At 54.6% G+C, this 18535-nt stretch overlaps 8 protein-coding genes across 8 annotated transcripts; 5 read left to right on the top strand and 3 right to left on the bottom strand.

The window, feature by feature from the left end:
- Positions 1-217: 217 nt before the first annotated feature.
- On the bottom strand, positions 218-1068 carry BU25DRAFT_339453 (uncharacterized protein; the record flags this gene model as incomplete). The annotated part of the gene is made up of 2 exons (XM_033702771.1): positions 218-441; positions 492-1068. The coding sequence occupies 2 exons, from the start codon at positions 1066-1068 to the stop codon at positions 218-220; spliced, it is 801 nt and encodes a 266-aa protein (XP_033562516.1).
- Positions 1069-1411: 343 nt separating this feature from the next.
- Positions 1412-5050, top strand: BU25DRAFT_490480 (DNA polymeras-like protein gamma; the record flags this gene model as incomplete). The annotated part of the gene is made up of 2 exons (XM_033711498.1): positions 1412-1592; positions 1640-5050. The coding sequence occupies 2 exons, from the start codon at positions 1412-1414 to the stop codon at positions 4969-4971; spliced, it is 3513 nt and encodes a 1170-aa protein (XP_033562515.1). The 3' UTR covers positions 4972-5050.
- Positions 5051-7694: 2644 nt separating this feature from the next.
- BU25DRAFT_390881 (uncharacterized protein) lies at positions 7695-9371 on the bottom strand. Its single transcript, XM_033704592.1, has 2 exons — positions 9023-9371; positions 7695-8970 (listed from the first exon to the last, which is right to left on the bottom strand). Exons 1-2 carry the CDS (start codon positions 9353-9355, stop codon positions 7780-7782), a joined length of 1524 nt encoding a protein of 507 aa, XP_033562514.1. The 5' UTR covers positions 9356-9371; the 3' UTR covers positions 7695-7779.
- Positions 9372-9501: 130 nt separating this feature from the next.
- On the top strand, positions 9502-11639 carry BU25DRAFT_365918 (uncharacterized protein). The gene is made up of 2 exons (XM_033703834.1): positions 9502-9693; positions 9741-11639. The coding sequence occupies exons 1-2, from the start codon at positions 9628-9630 to the stop codon at positions 11583-11585; spliced, it is 1911 nt and encodes a 636-aa protein (XP_033562513.1). The 5' UTR covers positions 9502-9627; the 3' UTR covers positions 11586-11639.
- A 732-nt stretch (positions 11640-12371) lies between these two features.
- On the top strand, positions 12372-14087 carry BU25DRAFT_365915 (longevity assurance proteins LAG1/LAC1). Its single transcript, XM_033703833.1, has 2 exons — positions 12372-13265; positions 13317-14087. Exons 1-2 carry the CDS (start codon positions 12384-12386, stop codon positions 13836-13838), a joined length of 1404 nt encoding a protein of 467 aa, XP_033562512.1. The 5' UTR covers positions 12372-12383; the 3' UTR covers positions 13839-14087.
- A 977-nt stretch (positions 14088-15064) lies between these two features.
- On the top strand, positions 15065-15393 carry BU25DRAFT_339723 (uncharacterized protein; the record flags this gene model as incomplete). Its single annotated transcript, XM_033702784.1, has 2 exons — positions 15065-15179; positions 15275-15393. The coding sequence occupies 2 exons, from the start codon at positions 15065-15067 to the stop codon at positions 15391-15393; spliced, it is 234 nt and encodes a 77-aa protein (XP_033562511.1).
- A 560-nt stretch (positions 15394-15953) lies between these two features.
- On the top strand, positions 15954-16563 carry BU25DRAFT_33555 (uncharacterized protein). Its single transcript, XM_033702588.1, has one exon. It carries the CDS (start codon positions 16036-16038, stop codon positions 16513-16515), a length of 480 nt encoding a protein of 159 aa, XP_033562510.1. The 5' UTR covers positions 15954-16035; the 3' UTR covers positions 16516-16563.
- Positions 16564-16567: 4 nt separating this feature from the next.
- On the bottom strand, positions 16568-17713 carry BU25DRAFT_447824 (uncharacterized protein). The gene has a single exon (XM_033709562.1). It carries the CDS (start codon positions 17401-17403, stop codon positions 16651-16653), a length of 753 nt encoding a protein of 250 aa, XP_033562509.1. The 5' UTR covers positions 17404-17713; the 3' UTR covers positions 16568-16650.
- Between the last annotated feature and the right edge of the window lie 822 nt (positions 17714-18535).

The following is an 18535-nucleotide window of genomic DNA, read 5'->3' as shown; positions in this document are numbered from 1 at the left end:
CGATGCAGCTTCCATTCCGTCGAAGATGTTCCTCCTCATTAGACAGCGCGCTTGCGTGGCCGACCTCGTTTTCGTACAGTCTGCGGCTTCCTCGAAGTGGCTTATGCAACTTTAGTAGGTTCCAGGATGGGTGAACGATCAACCAAAATCAAGTGCATACTCCAGTGCAAAATCTAGAGCAAAATCCAGCGCAAATCCATCGCAAAGCCATTGGTTTTCACTGCGCCTTTGGAGCAGCAGCGGCAGGTATAGCATCAGGCTTCCTTCGTGGCTGCGTGGCTAAGCCCTTCTTCAGCAGGAGAGGAACGATGTCGCTGGCCCTGGAACGGCTGATGCGAGCTCGACAGACAGGACATTGCGATCGCTTGGGTTCGCCGGGTCCGGTACGGTTCTCGCCGGCGATAAGGGCTTCCATTAGGCATGTGTGGCAGAACAAGTGGCCTGCCATCAGTCAGTCTTGACGCGTTCAAGCGTGAGCACTGATAACATACCGCACGCTGTAGCCGTGAGATCTGTCGGACGGTCCATACAGATGACACAATTGAACGTGTTAAAAGTTGTGACAGTCTCTTCTGGCTTTGTCTGTGACTTGATTGCATCCTCACGCTGCTTCTGCAGGACATCAAGAACCGGGTCGTCTTGCGACAAGTCTATCTCTTCGATTTGCGCAGGGGACTTGCTGTTCGAGCCCTCGGCCCCGGCGCCATCTTCGCGCTTCTGTCGCTTCGAGGATGGTCCTGGTGTCGGTGACTCGCGCTTCCTTCGTCGCGGCGGCGAGTCTGGCGCAGTCAAGTCTACATGCGGTGAGGTAAGGTCGACATAGCCGTTCGATAGACGGCCTGGTTGTGCGCGCGATGACGACATATTGTAGGGCGCCGCGTTGGTGTAGGCGAAAGCGGGGTCGTCGGCGATGGTGGGGTTGAGAAGGCTGTCGAAGAAGCGGGGAGAGTCGTTGACAGCGTCAAAAGGTTCAGCAGGAGGGAAAGCAGCGCCAAAGTCCCAGTCCTGCACAGGGTGATATGCGTTGAGTGGGTACCCGTAGCCGTGCGGCGAATCTGAGGCCGACATGGTGGCAAGGCAAGCCCTCGACGAGGGGGTGTTCAAGTGCACATTACAAAGAAGGGTCACGTAAACAGGAGGCACGAAAAAATCTGTGTATAATCACGGTCGGCCACCGACATGCGGTCAAGATAGGAAGGCGTCCGAGCTTGGTGGGTGTGTGACCGCCAGGGACAGCGGGTAGGGCTGCAGCACACGAATGCCGCCAGCCCGCAGCTGATTCGTCAATATTTCCGCAGGAGAGATGGAGAGCTAGACGCGGCTTGATGACGACAGCGCGAGGAGCTACCAATGTCTGCGACTCTGCGCATGAGAGACGAGATGCAGTAACGTGCCGCTGCCTGACGCGACCATGCGCTGCAGCTCCTGCCGACCCCTTGCGAATGCTGCGCCGCGAGCGCGAGCTGTGAGAAGAGAGAAGGGAGCGCTGCCGCCGCACGCCGCCTACCAGAGTGCATCGCGACGATGCGCCACCACACAGCAGTCGCCCACGGATGCAGCGGGCAGCAAGACAAGAGCGCGGAGCCTGAATGGTACGCATTCTTGCGACTATGCAACAACGTCCCCTGACACCGAGCAGTCCCCTCCGAGGCCCGCTTCAGCGAGATAGGGGTGCAGCACCTCTCCAGCCATGTCCACGCCCAAGTCTTCCCCGGCAAAGGCACCCAGCCGCCGCCTGAACTCGTCGCCCTCTCGCGCGATCACCTCACCCGTCATGGCCTGCTCGGCAAGAACCAGGACTCGACCCCGCCCGTTGCCTTCGACCTGCCAGAACTGCAGGGCGCAACGCTGGACGAGCACTTCCACAAGCTGGGCCTGGACGCTGCCGAGCCATACTTGAGCTTGGCGAAGAGGCTGGCCTGGGCGAACCCTCCACCAAAACCGCGGAAGTGGGTGAGGCAGAGTGGGTGGACCAAATACTACAGCGACGGGACCACCGAAGCAGTCGATGCGCCAAATGAGACTATGCTGACCTTCGACACCGAGGTCATGTACAAGGAGACTTCGTTCGCGTGCATGGCCTGCGCTGTCAGCCCGACTGCGTGGTATGGCTGGATATCGCCCTGGCTGCTGGGAGAGTCCAAATCAGACCGCCACCTGATCCCTCTGGGAGACCCTGCAGTACCGCGCATTGTCATAGGACACAATATCGGCTACGATCGTGCCCGGATAGCGGAAGAATATGACATTCGACAATCGAAGAACTCGTTCATCGACACCATGTCACTGCACGTTGCGTCGAACGGTATGTGCTCGCGGCAACGGCCATCATGGATGAAGCACAAGAAGAGTCGAGATCTGAGGGATAAAATTGCTACGTCTGAAGAAAATGCAGAGTTGTCGACGTTACTTGACTCGGGTGCCATACCAGACGAAGAGGAGGAGCTATGGATCGGGCGGAGTGCGGTCAACTCGCTACGAGATGTAGCCAAATTCCATTGTAACATCACCATCGACAAAGCTCAGCGAGAGTACTTCGGCGAGCTGGACAGGGCCGGCATCCGTGAGAAGCTGGATGAATTACTAGACTACTGCGCTGCAGACGTGGAGATTACACACCGTGTCTACCAGAAGGTCTTTCCACTGTTCATCGAAACATGTCCCCATCCAGTCAGCTTCGCTGCGCTGCGATTCATGGCGGCCGAGATTTTGCCAGTGAACGAGACCTGGGACGCCTACATCAACAACGCCGAAGCAACATATCAGAAGCTCAGCACTGCTGTAAGAGAACGCCTCGTTACTCTTGCAGATAAGGCTCTCGAGGTGAAGGATCAGCCCGAAGTGTACAATAATGATCCTTGGCTGAGCCAGCTGGACTGGTCCGGGCAAGAGGTGAAGATGGTGAAAGGGAAGAAAAAAGGCGATCCACCGAGGCCTGCCGCAAGGCAGAAGAAGCCAGGTATGCCACAATGGTACAAGGACCTGTTTGCGAAAAATGATGCACCTATGACACTAACGATACGTACGCGTGTCGCTCCCATCCTACTGCGGCTTTCATGGGAAGGAAACCCATTAGTCTGGTCAGATGTATATGGTTGGACGTACCAAGTACCTATGGACGAGGTGTTTGCCTACAACGAAAAAGGCATCAAAGAGCTCGATATGATGGAAGAAGAGAACCTGAAGCTGCGTGATGACAGACAGCACGTCTACTACAAGATCCCACACAAGGATGGGCCGCAGGCACGCTGCACGAACCCTCTTGCAAAAGGCTATCTTCAGTACTTTGAGAAAGGGAAGCTAACTTCCGAGTACGCGTACGCTAAAGAAGCCCTGGAGATGAACGCTTCATGCTCGTACTGGATCAGCGCGAGGGACAGGATCATGTCGCAGATGGCTGTCTACAGCAACGAAGTACCAAACACACCGAAGCTCACATCGTCATCTGGTAAAGGCCGAGGGAAGAAGGTCGGTTTCATTCTGCCCCAACTCATACCAATGGGTACCATCACACGTCGAGCAGTCGAAAACACTTGGCTCACGGCCAGCAATGCTAAAAAGAACCGCGTAGGCTCTGAGCTCAAATCCATGGTCAGAGCGCCACAAGGCTACTGCTTCGTCGGCGCTGATGTCGACTCGGAAGAACTTTGGATCGCCAGTTTGGTTGGTGATGCTACCTTCCAACTCCACGGTGGCAACGCCATTGGTTTCATGACACTTGAAGGCACCAAAGCCGCTGGTACAGACTTGCACTCGCGCACTGCTAGCATTCTGGGTATATCGCGTAACGACGCCAAGGTCTTCAACTACGGACGCATCTACGGCGCTGGTCTGAAGTTTGCAGCAACCCTGCTCCGCCAGTTCAATCCTGGTCTCACCGACGCGCAAACGAGCAACACTGCAAATGACCTTTACCAGAATACCAAGGGCAAGAAAACAACAAGAAAACAGCTGCATGAGCGCCCCTTTTGGCGCGGCGGCACAGAGTCCTTCGTCTTCAACAAGCTCGAAGACTTCGCCGAGCAAGAGCGCCCGCGTACCCCCGTCCTCGGTGCCGCCATCACCGAAGCCCTCCAGCGCCGCTACCTGACAAAGGGCGGCTTTATGACTTCTCGCATCAACTGGGCTATCCAATCTTCGGGTGTCGATTATCTCCACTTGCTCATCATCGGCATGGAGTACCTCGCGCGCCGTTACAACATCGACGCCCGTCTCGCTATCACCGTGCACGATGAGATCCGGTACCTCGTCAAGGAAGCCGACAAGTACCGCGCAGCCATGGCCATGCAAATAGCCAATCTCTGGACGCGCGCCATGTTCGCGCAACAGATGGGCATCAACGAGCTCCCGCAATCCTGCGCGTACTTCTCCGCCGTCGACATCGATCACGTTCTTCGCAAAGAAGTGGATATGGACTGCGTCACGCCCTCGCATAGTACACCGATCCCCCACGGCGAGAGTCTCGACATCATGGCTCTGCTGGACAAAGGTGCAGAAGCGAAGCTCGATCCGAAGATTGTGCCTAAAGATCCCCCGCGGCCGGACTTGTACGATTACACACCCCGCATACCCGTGATGGCGACTCTCGGTGGCGCTGACCTGACAAGCCCCGAGTCGCTTGCGTATCTCAAGGCGCAGATCTCGTCTGATGACAAAGAGTTGAGGGAGGCGCTGAAGCTGCTCAAGCCCTCCACACCATCAACAGCACCGAAGACGTGCAAATCTCGCTCTCGGGCCTCGGACATGGATAGCAAGATTGATGAGGCAGAAGAGATTAGCCAGAGCGTGCAGCACTACCAACAGATGGCGCAGTTGCTGCCGGTTGATGACTTGTGGAGGGAGGTGTACAAGAAGGCGGATAAAGCTGGCAAGGGGAAGAAGAAGACGGATGTGGCGAGAGGGCCGGGATTGTATGGGCAGTGGAACGTGCATCCTAGGAGTACGGGGCCGAGAGTGAGAGCTGCTGGATGAGGAAGCCAGAGAGTGTTGTATGAGTACTATAACGGCCTGACTGGGTGTTCTAGAGGCTGGTGGTCTGCTTGCATTTGAGGTGTTGGTCAGGTCACGTTGCGCCTTCTTCTGGTTATGTCTTGTTATGTTGTATGAACTAGTTCCAAATTCTCGGCAGGAGGTATAAAAGCTCGCTCCAAGTTCGTACCTGTCTTTATCATTTCCCGCCATCTACTTTTTTTTTAAAAAAAAGTCATCGAATTCTTCCCATGTTCTTTGCGCCCTCCTACGCCGATCTCATCACACCAAAAGCGACTCTCCTTTCCTCATGCCCAGAACGTCTGGACATGCGCTCTCCCACCACGTCATCAAACTATGAATTGGACAAGTACATATTCTCTCTCTCTGCCTCGCGAGCCCCTTTCCAACCAAAACACCGACGCTATCTCCAAATGGACGTTATTAACAAAGGTTCTGCTACTCTTGGAGTACCTTTAGTCAAAGATGATGAGTCTGCTGAAATGCTTGAAAGGCGGGTTTACGTGTTTGGTTGGTGATGTCTTTCCACTCTCATACCCACAAACCACTCGTCATCAGCACTATGCTGTTCTCAGCTCGACCAAAGCCAAATCCGCATGAATCCATGCCCGCTGCTCGCCTACTTGAGACCACCACGTCCGTATCTGCAAATCCAAAGCATACCCTCATTCTCATCATGCCTGGCAACGCTCGGAATCGGACACCACAAGAAATAAACACTCCTATCTCCTGACGTACTTTCCTCAATCAGATACCACAAACCTCCGCATCTCCTAAAGAGGCGAAAAACCGTCTTATGCTTGTTGCTTGCTCTGTCGGTGCACGTAAAAATCTCTCCAATACTTCATCATGATTTTCCCTATGGAAGACTCAAAAACCATTGTCGGAATTTGGCGTGACGCGCAAGTTACGCTCAAAGCACTGATGTGGCAAATGTATGTGTTTGACTGGACGCGTGTGGCTTCACTATTGTTCTGAATTTCGAATAGTTAGTCTTGATGGTCTGCTTCAAGAACTGATTGGAATGATGACAATATGGATTTGCGTTCGACATCTGTCCTAAAGATGCGAATACTGCTTTAATGTGAACTCCAACGTTGTTGATGACCAGAGTATGTTGTGCTGTTTCTTCAGCATAACGATAGCAATACCACAACGTAGTATAAAGCCTTGTACCCTGCTGCAACAGCGCTTCCTCTGCAACGACTACTTTATTCAATATGGAGAACATGAGCTCTATCGGGCTATATTTTTTCTCTCTGTGCTCAGCACCGAAAGCAAACTTTGCGCACTCCATGGTCTGTCGCTTTTCCTTCTGCTCCTGGCAAATTTAACATCAGAAACATTACATTAGCTATTCATTCTAGTCGTCTCTACATCATCAAAATCAAGCGCAAGCACGGTGATGTGCCTCGCACTTTCTCAAAGATTGAATGAGTAACGTTGTATAAAGCCTTCTGAACTCTAGGGTTAAGAAGGTTGTCCTTTCTGACCGCGACAGAATGTACACTTTTAACTGTCCTGTGTCCTTTTAGTTATCTAGAAAGCTTCGAAATTATAACGTTCTTAGTACGGTCGGACATCCAGGTCACCAAAGCGATGTTCCTGCTTGTGCCCTCCGACACAGGTAGTAACGACGAAAGCGTAAGCTACAAGCTGGCTCCATCTCAGATAAAGCTACGCTTGCGCATTCAAACATATGAGCAACGGATACATTACTTTGATTTGGTGACTGGGGCGTGCATTTTACAGGCACGCAGTCTTCCAATGAGTATGAATGCTGTGCACACTTTCCCTGTCTCCCTTCTTCTGTAAGCATATATTTCTCATCTCTCGATGAAGCCCCGCCCGTCAAGCGCATGTCTGGGCAGATGAGCCATGACTGTCTCTTCCCTGTGCTTGGAACATTCTCACGGATGCGAAGATCAAGAAAACCTTGCTAGATTTCTTGCGTCGACAAAAGTGTCATTTGAGACAGTATCTAAAACCTGTCGTTGCACTATCATTTCTGTTTATCCGTCCTCTCCACGGATCCGATCTTCGCAACTGGCGACCATATGGAACTATGTGTTGTTTTAATTCGTCATCTTCGACGTTCTTCGTCAAAAGTCTATCCAGAGACGAACATGTCTGGCACTTTTTTCTTTCCGTCAGTATCAAAACTTCGAAACCATCGCTGGGTGTGCCCCGTCACTCTCCGATGGAAAGCCCCTCCTTCCAAAAGTCACGCCGCGATGCGCTATGTTCTCCTCTCCCTGGTTCTCTCAACCTATCTCGAAATGGTCGCTGCTGCTCTGAATGCCTGCCCCTCTGCAGACTGAGCAGACTTTTCGTCTAAAAAAACATCCATGGCGCCCAGACAGGTGTGCACTTTGCCCTTGAGCACCTTCCAATATCGTCATCTTCCGCTCCTGCAACGGTCGTATTCTGAAGACATAGCTACATCTGTTCATGGCGAAGGCTCGGTATCGCAAAAGTTAGTGCAATGGACCCCAATTGTGCTCATGTGCAGTCTTCTTTTCCAAGGGATTTCTGCCAAGACTGACACGTGCAACCGAATGTGCTTTCCTCAAGATTCCCTTGTTTATTGTCAACGCAGGATTTGCCAACAGAAGCAGTCAACTGCTCAAAGGCAAGACCGGAGCCTACCATGCTTGGAAACGCGATTGCCAATGATGCATGTGTGGAAGAACAGAAGTGGTATTGTACACTACCGTCCAACACGTGCGCTCACGTAGATACTATGCAATATGGTACAGCAAATCCTCCTACACGTTTCTTACACCCGCATTACGCACTCGCCTTCTTGAAAGGGTTCGCTTTACCAAGCATGCCCAACACACCCGTCTTCTGCTCCACCGGCTCCTCGAGCCTAGTATACATGTGCGCCTTATCCTCCTCGGTCTCTGCCTCCGGTCTCAGCGCGCTCAAGATACTGCTAACCTCGTTCCTCTTCTCGATCTCAAACTCCTCGGCGGACAGATACGCGGTTGCGTCGCGTATCCTGTTGATGGCGAGAGTCTCGTGTGCAATGGCCTCGGGCCACGAACCAGCGGCGTACAAAGCATCTTGCATGTCTGCCCACATGACATTTACGCCGTCAAGGGTGTACGGTGTGGGCAAGGTCTTCTTCAGATGCTGCGGCAGGACGGAGCGGGCAATGTAGTGGTCGCGGGAATCGACTTGCTTCTTGGCCTCGAACGCCTCCTCGAGGGACGCAATATCGGCGGTGTGACGCTCGAGCAGGTCCGCGTCGACATGGAGATGTTCCTGGGAGTGGGTAGGGTCGGGATTCTCGAGTGCTTGGCGGAGCACGGCGACTTTTTGGTGCAGTTCGGCGAGTTTCTCCTCGGCTCCGGGTTCGTTTGCAGGCCCAGCTTTGACGGCGAGCTCTTCTTGGATCTTCCTGAACTGCTCGCCCTTTCGCAATGCGTATTGCACGCGCTTGAGGCGGGTCTCGTGGCTGGAGCGGGCGGCCTCGAGCGCCTTTTGGTCAGCGTCCTTCTGCATGTGCTTCATCTTGAGCTTCTGTGTGAGGCGCCTGATCTCATGCTCCAGCCAGCTCACACTGCTTGCGCTGTTCTCCTTGGTAACGGCAGCATTTGCGACAGAGTCGATGGAGGCCCATTTCTTGTCCATGAACTCGGACGCCTTCTGCTGCTGCTCCTCGAGCGCAGTGGCCATGGCTGCGCCGTGTGTGTCCTGTATCCGCAGAACCTCGGCCAAGTCTGCGCTCATGTTTGCGCGCTGGTCCATGATCTTCTTGATGCGCTGCTCGATCTTCAGCTGCTTCCACCCGGGGTTCGTCTTCTCCCAGGACACTTCGTGCAGCCTGCGGAACTCGCGGAGTTTGCGGAAGGCGTTGTGGCCTTGCTCGGGGGTCGCGAAGGTGATGACGCAGTGTGGAGTCCATTCGTCCGGGCGCAGCTGGGCGGGGACCGAGTGCTTGCCAATGAAGGGCAGCTGGGCGAGGTGGTGGTTCTGTGAGCTGTTAGCACGCAGACGAGTGTCTGGCGGAGCATGTCGCGCATACGTCCAGCAGCTCCTGCAGCGAGTAGATGATCTGGTTGGTCTTGATGCTCCGGAAGACGTAGATGATCTGGCCGTGGCGCGCGGAGCCCTCGGGGTCGACAACGTCCCGCAGCGTGTACGGCTTGATGGGCCTGACCGCCGTCTTGCCCGTCGCGAGGGGCTTCGCTTTGGCGTTCACGACCGTCTGGAGCTTGACGTGGCGCGGGTTCGACTGGCGCACCACATACTGGGCGACCTTCTTCTCCAGCACGCGAGCCCGGCCGGGGTCGATGCCCTCAAACGACACGGGCGCGGGCGGCAGCCTGTACCGCAGGCGGGCGAGGTTGCGGGGCATGGCAGCGGATGCGTGGGTGCCAATGGGCGGCAGTGACGATGGGGTAGTTGTCTTTCGCCATGTTCAAAAGTTCAACTGCAACCGGACCCACTTTTTCCGCGGCGGTCGACCTGCTCTTCCCCGAACGCGAGCGCGCGCATCGTGCACGCATCCTCGCGACCCGACCATGAGGTGTGAGAGAGCGACCCGCATTGCGCCTGCGACAGCACCTGCCCCGAGATACGCATCGATCAAGGGCGGCTGAACACTCGTGCGCCTCTATTGCTACCGCCATGGCCCAGCGCGCTCAGCCGGAGCTGCCCCCTCCACCGCGCGAGCGGCCCTGGTTGCTGCCCTATGTGTGTGCTGCACTGCTCTCTACCATCCCTCAGCTGACCCTGGGCAGAATCGCAAGCTCAGGCACCTCCAGGGCATCACTATCCGCAACCTCACCTTGACACCTGCGCCTCCGAGATGTCGAGGGAAGACCATCGACGACGAGGCATTACCGAGCACCCTCAAGTCGCCAACTAAGACACTGGCACTGCGAGGAAGCAGGTCCCTGACTCATTCGCGATCATCGACCGACCTGAACAGCTTCGAAGACGAAGACCGGTTCGACGATGGCAGTCTGCGTAAGCCAACGACGCCCACAAGACCGGTCAGGCCTACTAAGGGTATGCGCCGGCGGTCGACGCTGGAATGGGCCAATGCCAGTCCGTTGGCTCGTCAGAAGCGGCTCGAGGATATCACAGCAGGCCGGATGGCCGACACATTCTTCACGCTGCATGTCGAGGGACAGGACGACCCGGTATACATATCTGAGGTCGCCGAGAAGGCCATGAACCCCAACTTCAAGTTCTTCGACCTAGCACCTTGTGGGCCTCGTGTCACTCGACTCGACAAGCTGACCGTCAAGGTGTGGGCAAAGAGCGAAATCATGCGGGCTTGGCAGTTCTTAATCGACTACACCGTCTCCCTCGGATCGCTGCAGTTCATCGGAAAGACGTTGGGCAGCTGCAGACATCCGCTGCCCCAGAACTGCGTTCTGCTCCACATGACGGACGGCATCTACACCAGCTTCACCGACCTGCCAGTGCAGGCGAGGGCAGGCCAGGACCTGCTCGCACCACCGAAGGAGAACCCAGATGGGCGAGTTTACACTTCGTCATCGTACGATGCTTTGATGCGGCTGTCGACACTGGACGACTGCATACAAGACGCCTTGGTCACGAGGGACCGCATTGCGGATGAGATCGAGAGCATTCTGGAGACGAACAGAGAGGCAATATCAACAGTCGAGCAGGTGCCTGAGGCAGAGGGGAACCTCAGAACAGTGCAGGTCGCGGTGACCGCGGAGCAACGCCGGGTGTTGGCGATGCGCAGACGGCGAGACGAGCTCAAAGCGAGCATACAGTCGCGAAGGGAGAAGATGCAAACCGGGCGCGAAAGGGGCTCGCTCATAGCGTCTGAGCTGCCTACGCGGAGAGAGCTTTGCAAAGAGACGGAAGAAGCCATCGAGACGACGGAAGAAGCCATTGCCGGCCAACGAAGACGGATATGCGAAGACCTCCTCAAGATCTACCCTATCGACCCTTTGCCAGGCAAATCGCTTGCCTTCACGATACGAGGCCTGCTGTTGCCCAACTCGCACTTCGACGATGCCAACCAAGATGTCACATCAGCCGCCCTCGGCCACGCAGCCCAGGCTGTCGCACTGCTGTCTCCCTACTTTTCTGTCATATTGCCGTACCCAATATCACCTCACGGCTCAACGTCCACCATCGAGGATCCACTGGCCATGGGCCACAACAACGCGAACAATCCGCGGACGTATCCTCTCTACATGAAGGGCGTAGTTCGTTACCGGTTCGAGTATGGTGTCTTCCTCCTAAACAAGAACATCGAAATCCTTTCCAACGCCCTCGGCATTCGGCCTCTCGATATCCGACAGACTTTGCCGAATCTCAAGTATCTGCTGTATGTCGTCACTGCTGGTAAAGGCGAGCTGCCGGCGAGGAAGGCTGGTGGAATCAAAGGGCTCCTGAGACAGGATGGGTTCTCCTCCAGGAAAGGAAGCTTCGACAGCACGGCAACCGCGAGTAGCTTCGGTGCGGAAAGCAAGAGCAGTACAAGAGATGCTGGGCTGCTGAAGGTTGATCACTCGAGTGCTAACGGTGCAAGCGTGGGGGGCACTTTGAAGCAGAAAACTAACATTTTGCCAGGGAGTAGACTGAGGCCGATAGAGTGAACGAGTCGGACACTTCCCATGGATAACACAAGTATTGATATGATTCCAAACTATCAAGATTTCATCACTATCAAAAGAATTCCTGTTTATCTGCTCATGTGCATGTATGTGGACGTGACAAGTGCCCTCCCATTGCAGCCCCCTCCCCCATCATCCAATCCAACTGTGTCAGAACGCAATCCAACTGTGTCAGAACGCAATCCAACTGTCTCGGAACGAGAAGCCGACACGACAACCCACCAGCGACCAGTACCTACAGCCAGCACGCGCCGCCGCACGACACAGTCAGATTGCTGACCTAACGCCCCCTTTCGCACGCCTCGGTGGATGGTCGGGGCCTCTTGGCGTTCCGAGTCGCAAATTGCAGCGGACCCCCGGGATCTACACAGATCTTGGCCGACCGTACGGGGTCGTACTTTCAACTTTCAGTCGGCGTCCCACCGCGCGCAGAACACTTGAAGCTCGACTCCTCCTTGTGGCATTTACTTGTCTACAACACATGCTTCAGCATTGACAGAGCACCAATCTCCCTCTCCCCACGACCCGCCCAGTGCCGCACTACTCTCGAGTCTCTCTTGCGACGTTAAAGGGTATCCAGGGTCCGCACGCGATGACGGAACCCTTCCCACCTCTGAACGGCGCAGTGCCTACAAACATCGGTGGAGGCGTCGCTCGCAGGAGGAGAAAGTCTAGTGGACTGGGCGCTGATCTGCCTGGCGACGTCGATGTGCCGAGTTTTGCGACGAGCAGGAGGCTCGATGGTATGGCGGATAACATGAAGAGTCCCGTGGATGCGGTATGTTTCCTCGAAGCTCTACTTGCGCGCTCGCTGTGCCTGCTCGCTGTGCTTGTTCGCTCTGCTTGCTACGCTTGCCCTGCTTGCTACGCTCGCTCGACAGCTCACCTCACTACGCCCAGCTCGCTGACACAGCACAGAAGTCAGACAAGCCTCGACGCTCAAAACGTCGTACCGTTCGCCGCGGCCTCTCCAAATTCAAGCGCGCCTGCGTGCGACACACATGGCTCCTCCCGCTCCTCCTCCTCCTCGCCATCGTCGCGCTCTATCTCGTCTACCCCCATCCCTCGAACCCCGTCTCCGCCTGCCTGTTCCTCTCCTACCCGCTCCCACGCTCCGACCCTCTAGTCCCCGCATCAGTCCGCGCAGACCCCAACGCGCCCACACACTATGGCAAGGGTGCGCGCGACTTTGCTTTTGTCGGCTTCTACATCATCGTCCTCAGCTTTACGCGCGAGTTTTGCATGCAGCGCCTCATCCGCCCAATCGCAGTTGCCTGCGGTATCAAGGGCCGGGCTAAGCAGAGCAGGTTCATGGAGCAGGCGTACACGGCGCTGTACTTCGGTCTGTACGGACCATTCGGCTTGTGGGTCATGAGCCGCAGCCCGGTCTGGTACTTCAACACTACCGGCATGTATGACGGTTTCCCGCACAGGACGCACGAGGGCATGTTCAAGGCGTACTATCTCCTGCAGGCAAGCTACTGGGCACAGCAGGCCATTGTGCTGCTCCTGATGCTTGAGAAGCCGCGCAAGGACTTCAAGGAGCTGGTTGCCCACCACATCATCACCCTGGCTTTGATCTGGCTCAGCTACCGCTTCCACTTCACATACATGGGCATCGCGGTATACATTACCCACGACGTGTCCGACTTCTTCCTCGCGGTATGCCACTCCCCACTCTCTTACACAACCCAACGCTAATCCACAACATAGACGAGCAAAATCCTCAACTACGTCGACTCCGCCATCGTCGGCCCCTACTTCTTCGTCTTCATGTGCGTCTGGGGCTACCTGCGGCACTTCATCAACCTCAAGATCCTCTACTCGATCCTCACCGAATTCCGCAGCGTGGGGCCCTTCGAGCTCAACTGGGATACGCAGCAGTACAAGTGCTGGATCTCACAGTACATCACCTTCGCGCTGCTGGCGAGTTTGCAGGCTGTGAATCTGTTCTGGTGGTTCTTCATCTGCAGGATTGCGTATCGGTTCATTGTGTACAAGGATGCGGATGACGATCGTAGTGAGTACGAGCCCAGCGACGAGGAGACCAAGGAAAGGCTGGAGGATGTGAAGAGTATGAGCATCAATGGCGTTGCGGCTGAGACTGCGAACGGTGTGAAGAGGACCATTTCGAACGTCGATGCGCCGAGTACGCCTGTGCAGACGATGGAGGCGAAGGAGCCGGAAACCATCGGGAGCAGGGTCAAGCAGAGGAAGAAGGTCGGTGCCTCATAAGCGTAGCAGAAGCTGTGAAAGACTGGGGTTGGACACAGGCTCAAAAGGGAAAAGGGTGAAAACGGAAAGACGGGGAAGAAGGGATTATGCATCGCAAAGTCACGGCCTGGATTGGGGTCGGGTGGACGATCTGCTTGTATTGGAAAGTAATTGAGCGATGGTTGTATCATAGACGTGTGGAAGAGTCCGCAATTCCTTGGTAGGGTGCGACGAACTAGGGGACTACATACTGTAACAAATGAAGTTGACGATGTATGCTTCGCACAAGCTGCTCTTTTCGTTGATGACGACAGAATGCAACACGTTGGAGGAGCCATACCTACTTGCAGTGTTATGGGTAGACCACAGTGTCAGGATGGCGTGCAACAGCTGTGAACGGTAGATAACTGGCACACTCCAGCAACGAGAAGATGAGATCCGGGTGGGTGGCACAGGAAAATCAACATGGGTTGTAGAGCACGTAGCATTTCCACAAATGTTGAGCAAAGGTTCACAGCTCACCTGCCCCAGATCTACATTCAACAAAAAACAGTAGTACCCCGGTGTTGAGCAACTTGTAAGACCTGCGAGGTGGCGCTGGACCGCTAGTGCGACCTGGAAGGCCCTTCCGTGCTGATCAGCTCGAGGCGAGACGCAGGGCGGCTCTCCGGCGCTGGGCTGAGCCTCCAAAGTACCCAGTGGTGGTGGACGTCACTTCGGTCCTCTATCGCAGGCTCGAACCCCGTAATCGACGTGCTCGGGTGAGTCGCAAATGGGCAGCATCATGACGCCGGGTACAAGGACGTAAACAAACTCGATGTTGTTGAGTTCTCCGGATTGATGGGAGTCGGGGGTACTTTGGTACATCTCGGCTTGTCTTCCGTACCTTCACACTTTACCTCATCCAGCCAATCTCGGACCGCTCATCGCCCCTTGCGCTAGGAAATTTGTTCTTCGCGCCTTCTTTTTTCGCATCGCCTCCGTCTCTGCCCCATATTTAAACAGACACGGACTTCCCCGCATTCCTTCGCTTCATGCTACATACTTCACATTCACTTCGCGTACTTTTCACGCATTGACTGTTGTCTGCACCCGTTCGCTCAAATCCTGCCCCGATTGTCCTCTCTGTCACACCGACACGTCTACAAAGCATCAGCATCACTCAGCTTCACGCCACCACAAACACCCAACACAAAACCTTCGAGTCGCTCCCACGCACTTCAATTCACCTCCACACCACACACATCATGTTCTCCCGCATCGCCACCCGCGCCCCTCGCGCCTTCGTCCGCTACAACTCCTCCTCTTCCACGAGCCGCGCGGCGCGTATTGTTGAGATGGCTGGGCAGGTTGAGAAGCCAAGTACGTGTACACCTCCACACCGCACGTCCCCTCATGCTTTCATTGTACGAAGACGTGTGTTTCGAAGTGGGGAATTATATACCAACATTGCTTAGGTGCCCTCGAAGCCTCCGTCCCAGTGATGTGGGCCGTCTGCGGCGCGCTGACGTACACGGCGTGGAACAGGATGGAGGGACGCAAGGGGGATGAGGTGGAGAAGTTGATCATCGTTTAAACGGTCGACGACTTCTTTCCTCTTCTTTCACCTCGGTGCCTCTCTCTGTTGGTTCCTCTCTTCGTTCGGCAGTGAACCGCGAACAACTTCGTACTCGTCTGTTTAGACCAAGGCATTTGCATTATAGACTTTCTTTGGGTTTCTGGGATTGGCTCGTGTAGGGATATGGGATTGCATTGGCGTATGCACTTGGGATGGCTTAATGATGGACTGGAATATGGATATAGTTAGGGGCATCATGAATCTAACATCACCTGCACACTCTGGTGCAGACTCCACACACTCATAAGTGGTCGAAAAACCCACTGACATCTCGCAATTGTGTGGTGTCGAGACGCTGCAATTCCAAACTGGTCTCTGTGCTTCATGACTTGTTGTGCAGCAACATCGACACAAAACACTGGTACTGTCCCACATTCATGTATCGTGGACCCCAAGGGCGAAAGGCAGGGCAGGGCAGAGGCGTACATGTTTACTTCGACTGGTCAGTGGGTGGCGTGCTGGCGTCTTGGCATCATATTGTCAGTGGATTTTCGCATGGCTTCTCCTCACCAAGTTGAGTTGCCGGAAGCAATTTCGGAATCACCTTCATCAGTATACTCGGCTTCAACAGTTCTCGCGCACTCACGCCTACTACGCTGAATGCGCTACGGCATGATAGCAGCGAACTTCGCCCAAACGCTCGTGCTCTCGCATGCCAAAATGTCCCAAACACTCAGTCCCCCGGCCGCACTCTCTCCCATCATATCCGCAACCTTCTCCGCAAAACTAGTATCTTGCCAGACACTAAACGCAGGCGCCGCAACAAACACGCCTGCAAACGCACCCATCAGCATGCTAGCAATGATATCACTCTGTCTGCCGCCGTCAATTCGAAACTTCGTATTGGTACTTCACTTGAGTGACGGCTGTGGGAGTGGTTGGGTTGGTAGATTGGGGGAGTGTTGGGAATGTCGAGGGGGGCCATTGGTTGTTTGTGTGCTCCTGCAGCATCGTGGGCGGAAGGTGCGAGATGCGAAGCGTGAGGGGCGACTGTCATGTCCTGATCGTTGTTGCCATCCTTGGCTGACGATTAAGATCTTCGCTACCTGCGCTGTTAATTTCATCATCGCATCGTTGTGACTGCTCATCATTGTCATGCGCGATTTGCTGTTCAAAAAATATTGGCTGAGTAGCGATGAGCGACGCACAGAGGCGTGACAGTTGCAGGTGTGACGGCGCGAAGCTGACGCTCGCATGCGTAGATTGAAATAGATCTTATGTCGTAGTCTTACTCGCAGGCTTCTCATCCTCATCCCCCAATTTCAAACTCAGCTTGGCCAGTCTCTCCTGCAGCGCTCTCTCCGTTTCCCTGAACCTCTGCTCGAAAGCCTCGTCATCCTCAATCTCTTCCGCATCTCCTGTCGCAGTCGGTGTCTTTTCCCCGTCTCCGTCAACCGGGCTCGCATCCTTTCCTCTTCCTGCTTCTTCTGGCTTCTTCTCCTGAGACGCAGCAGCCTTCTTCGCTGCCTCAAATCTCTCCAGACAGACCTCCAGCCTCTTCAAACTGCTCTTTGGCCACATTTCCTTGTAGCCATAGTGCCCCTTCGTTGTCTTCGCATCTTTTGGTAAATCGATCCAGCCTAGCTTGCTTCCTACAAATGAATGCACGTCGGGCTCCATGATGCCGGGAAAATCCAAACTGCCAATCCGAACATCGCTCACAGCATAGCCCCAAGAATTGTCGTTACCCCATAAGATCGTTCCACACTGGGAACAGAGCGCGCGTCTAGATACGTCTTGGGGCTTTGAAGGGTCCATTATGAGCGTGATCAGCGAGGGTTTCGCTTTGGAGATGATGCTGATGTTGTAGGTTTCGATAGTAGCGTGCAGCGCGAAGGCGCTGCCGGTGGCTTTTTGGCAATCGGTGCAGTGGCAGGCGTAGCAGAAGAGTGGGGAGGTGAGAAGTCGGTAGCGAACGGCGGTGCAATAGCAGCCGCCGTTTATTGCTGGGAAGGGGTTTGTTGTCATGATTGGAGTCCTGCTGCTGGAGGGTCCTGTGAACGTTGTGGTCCTGCCTTCCTATGGATGCTGTTGCGGTATGATATCGGCTCAAGATGTTTGAGTATCCAAAGAAAGCCCCCGGAGCTTTGGCCGTGTCAGGAACAGTGCTTTGTTTGATGTAGACTGAACAAGGCTGATGTTCTGCTTCGAGCCACCCGTGCTTGAGACGGTCTGATCTTCGGGACGAAACGACGGAAGTCTTTTGTAGCTACGTACAGTTTGACGCGTTTGTGTTTTGCTTATCAACTTGGGTTGCTAATTTGTATACGAAAGTAGGTGTTAAGTTGACGCGTGGTCACGTTGCAGAGTTGGAAGAACATGACGTGAGTGGTTGACTAGACTAGATTCGGATTGGGAAGCGGGGCATTTTCAGCTGCACACAACTCGAGGTTTCACCACTTCTTGTTGGCACCATCATTGATGAGACAACACATCCATTCTAACAGGCAGAGAATGATTGGTAGTCTGTTGCAGTCTTACATTCGGAAAACATGCTCGGAAAACAGCACATAAGATACTGGAAAGGAAGAAAGGTACGACGAATCCCCAGCCGAACCCACGAGTGTCCTCAAACAACGCCGCATCTCTTAGGTCCACAATTTTCACAAGTTACCATACGTGTGGTCTTCCTTCTATCAGTAGGCCTGCAAAGTCCGTGTTGAGTATGGGAAAGACTGGCAGACCCACGATGCGGATCTATCTGCAATCATATGCAGCTACGCCAACGCAACCGAAACCTTCTGGACATGCCCATGGGGCCAAGCCGCCTTGGGCCGCACACTGGAGGAACTTTGTACATGTCAGCCAAGTACTTTGAGTTGATCTGGACAGGAGCTTACCTCATCGCCGCACCTCCAGCCCGTGTAGAGTCCAATACAATAGAAGAAGTCCCAGGCTCGCTTTCCGAACTTCGCAAGTAGCCTAGCGAACTTGTTAGCAAGGCCCACTTCGAAACGCGTTTTGCGAGCTCGCTTGTGTTATTCAGATCAGTTGGTTCGCTGGCGCCGTCGAAGAAATCGGCTCCCGACTAATTAGCGAGTCGCATATCAAGAATGCGGTGGACATCCCACCATCTTCGGTCTCGATGACGCTTCCTACA

Source organism: Macroventuria anomochaeta (assembly GCF_010093625.1).
Source record: "Macroventuria anomochaeta strain CBS 525.71 unplaced genomic scaffold BU25scaffold_13, whole genome shotgun sequence".
In the NCBI taxonomy this organism is placed as follows: domain Eukaryota; kingdom Fungi; phylum Ascomycota; class Dothideomycetes; order Pleosporales; family Didymellaceae; genus Macroventuria; species Macroventuria anomochaeta.
This window is presented reverse-complemented; position numbering and strand designations above follow the sequence as displayed.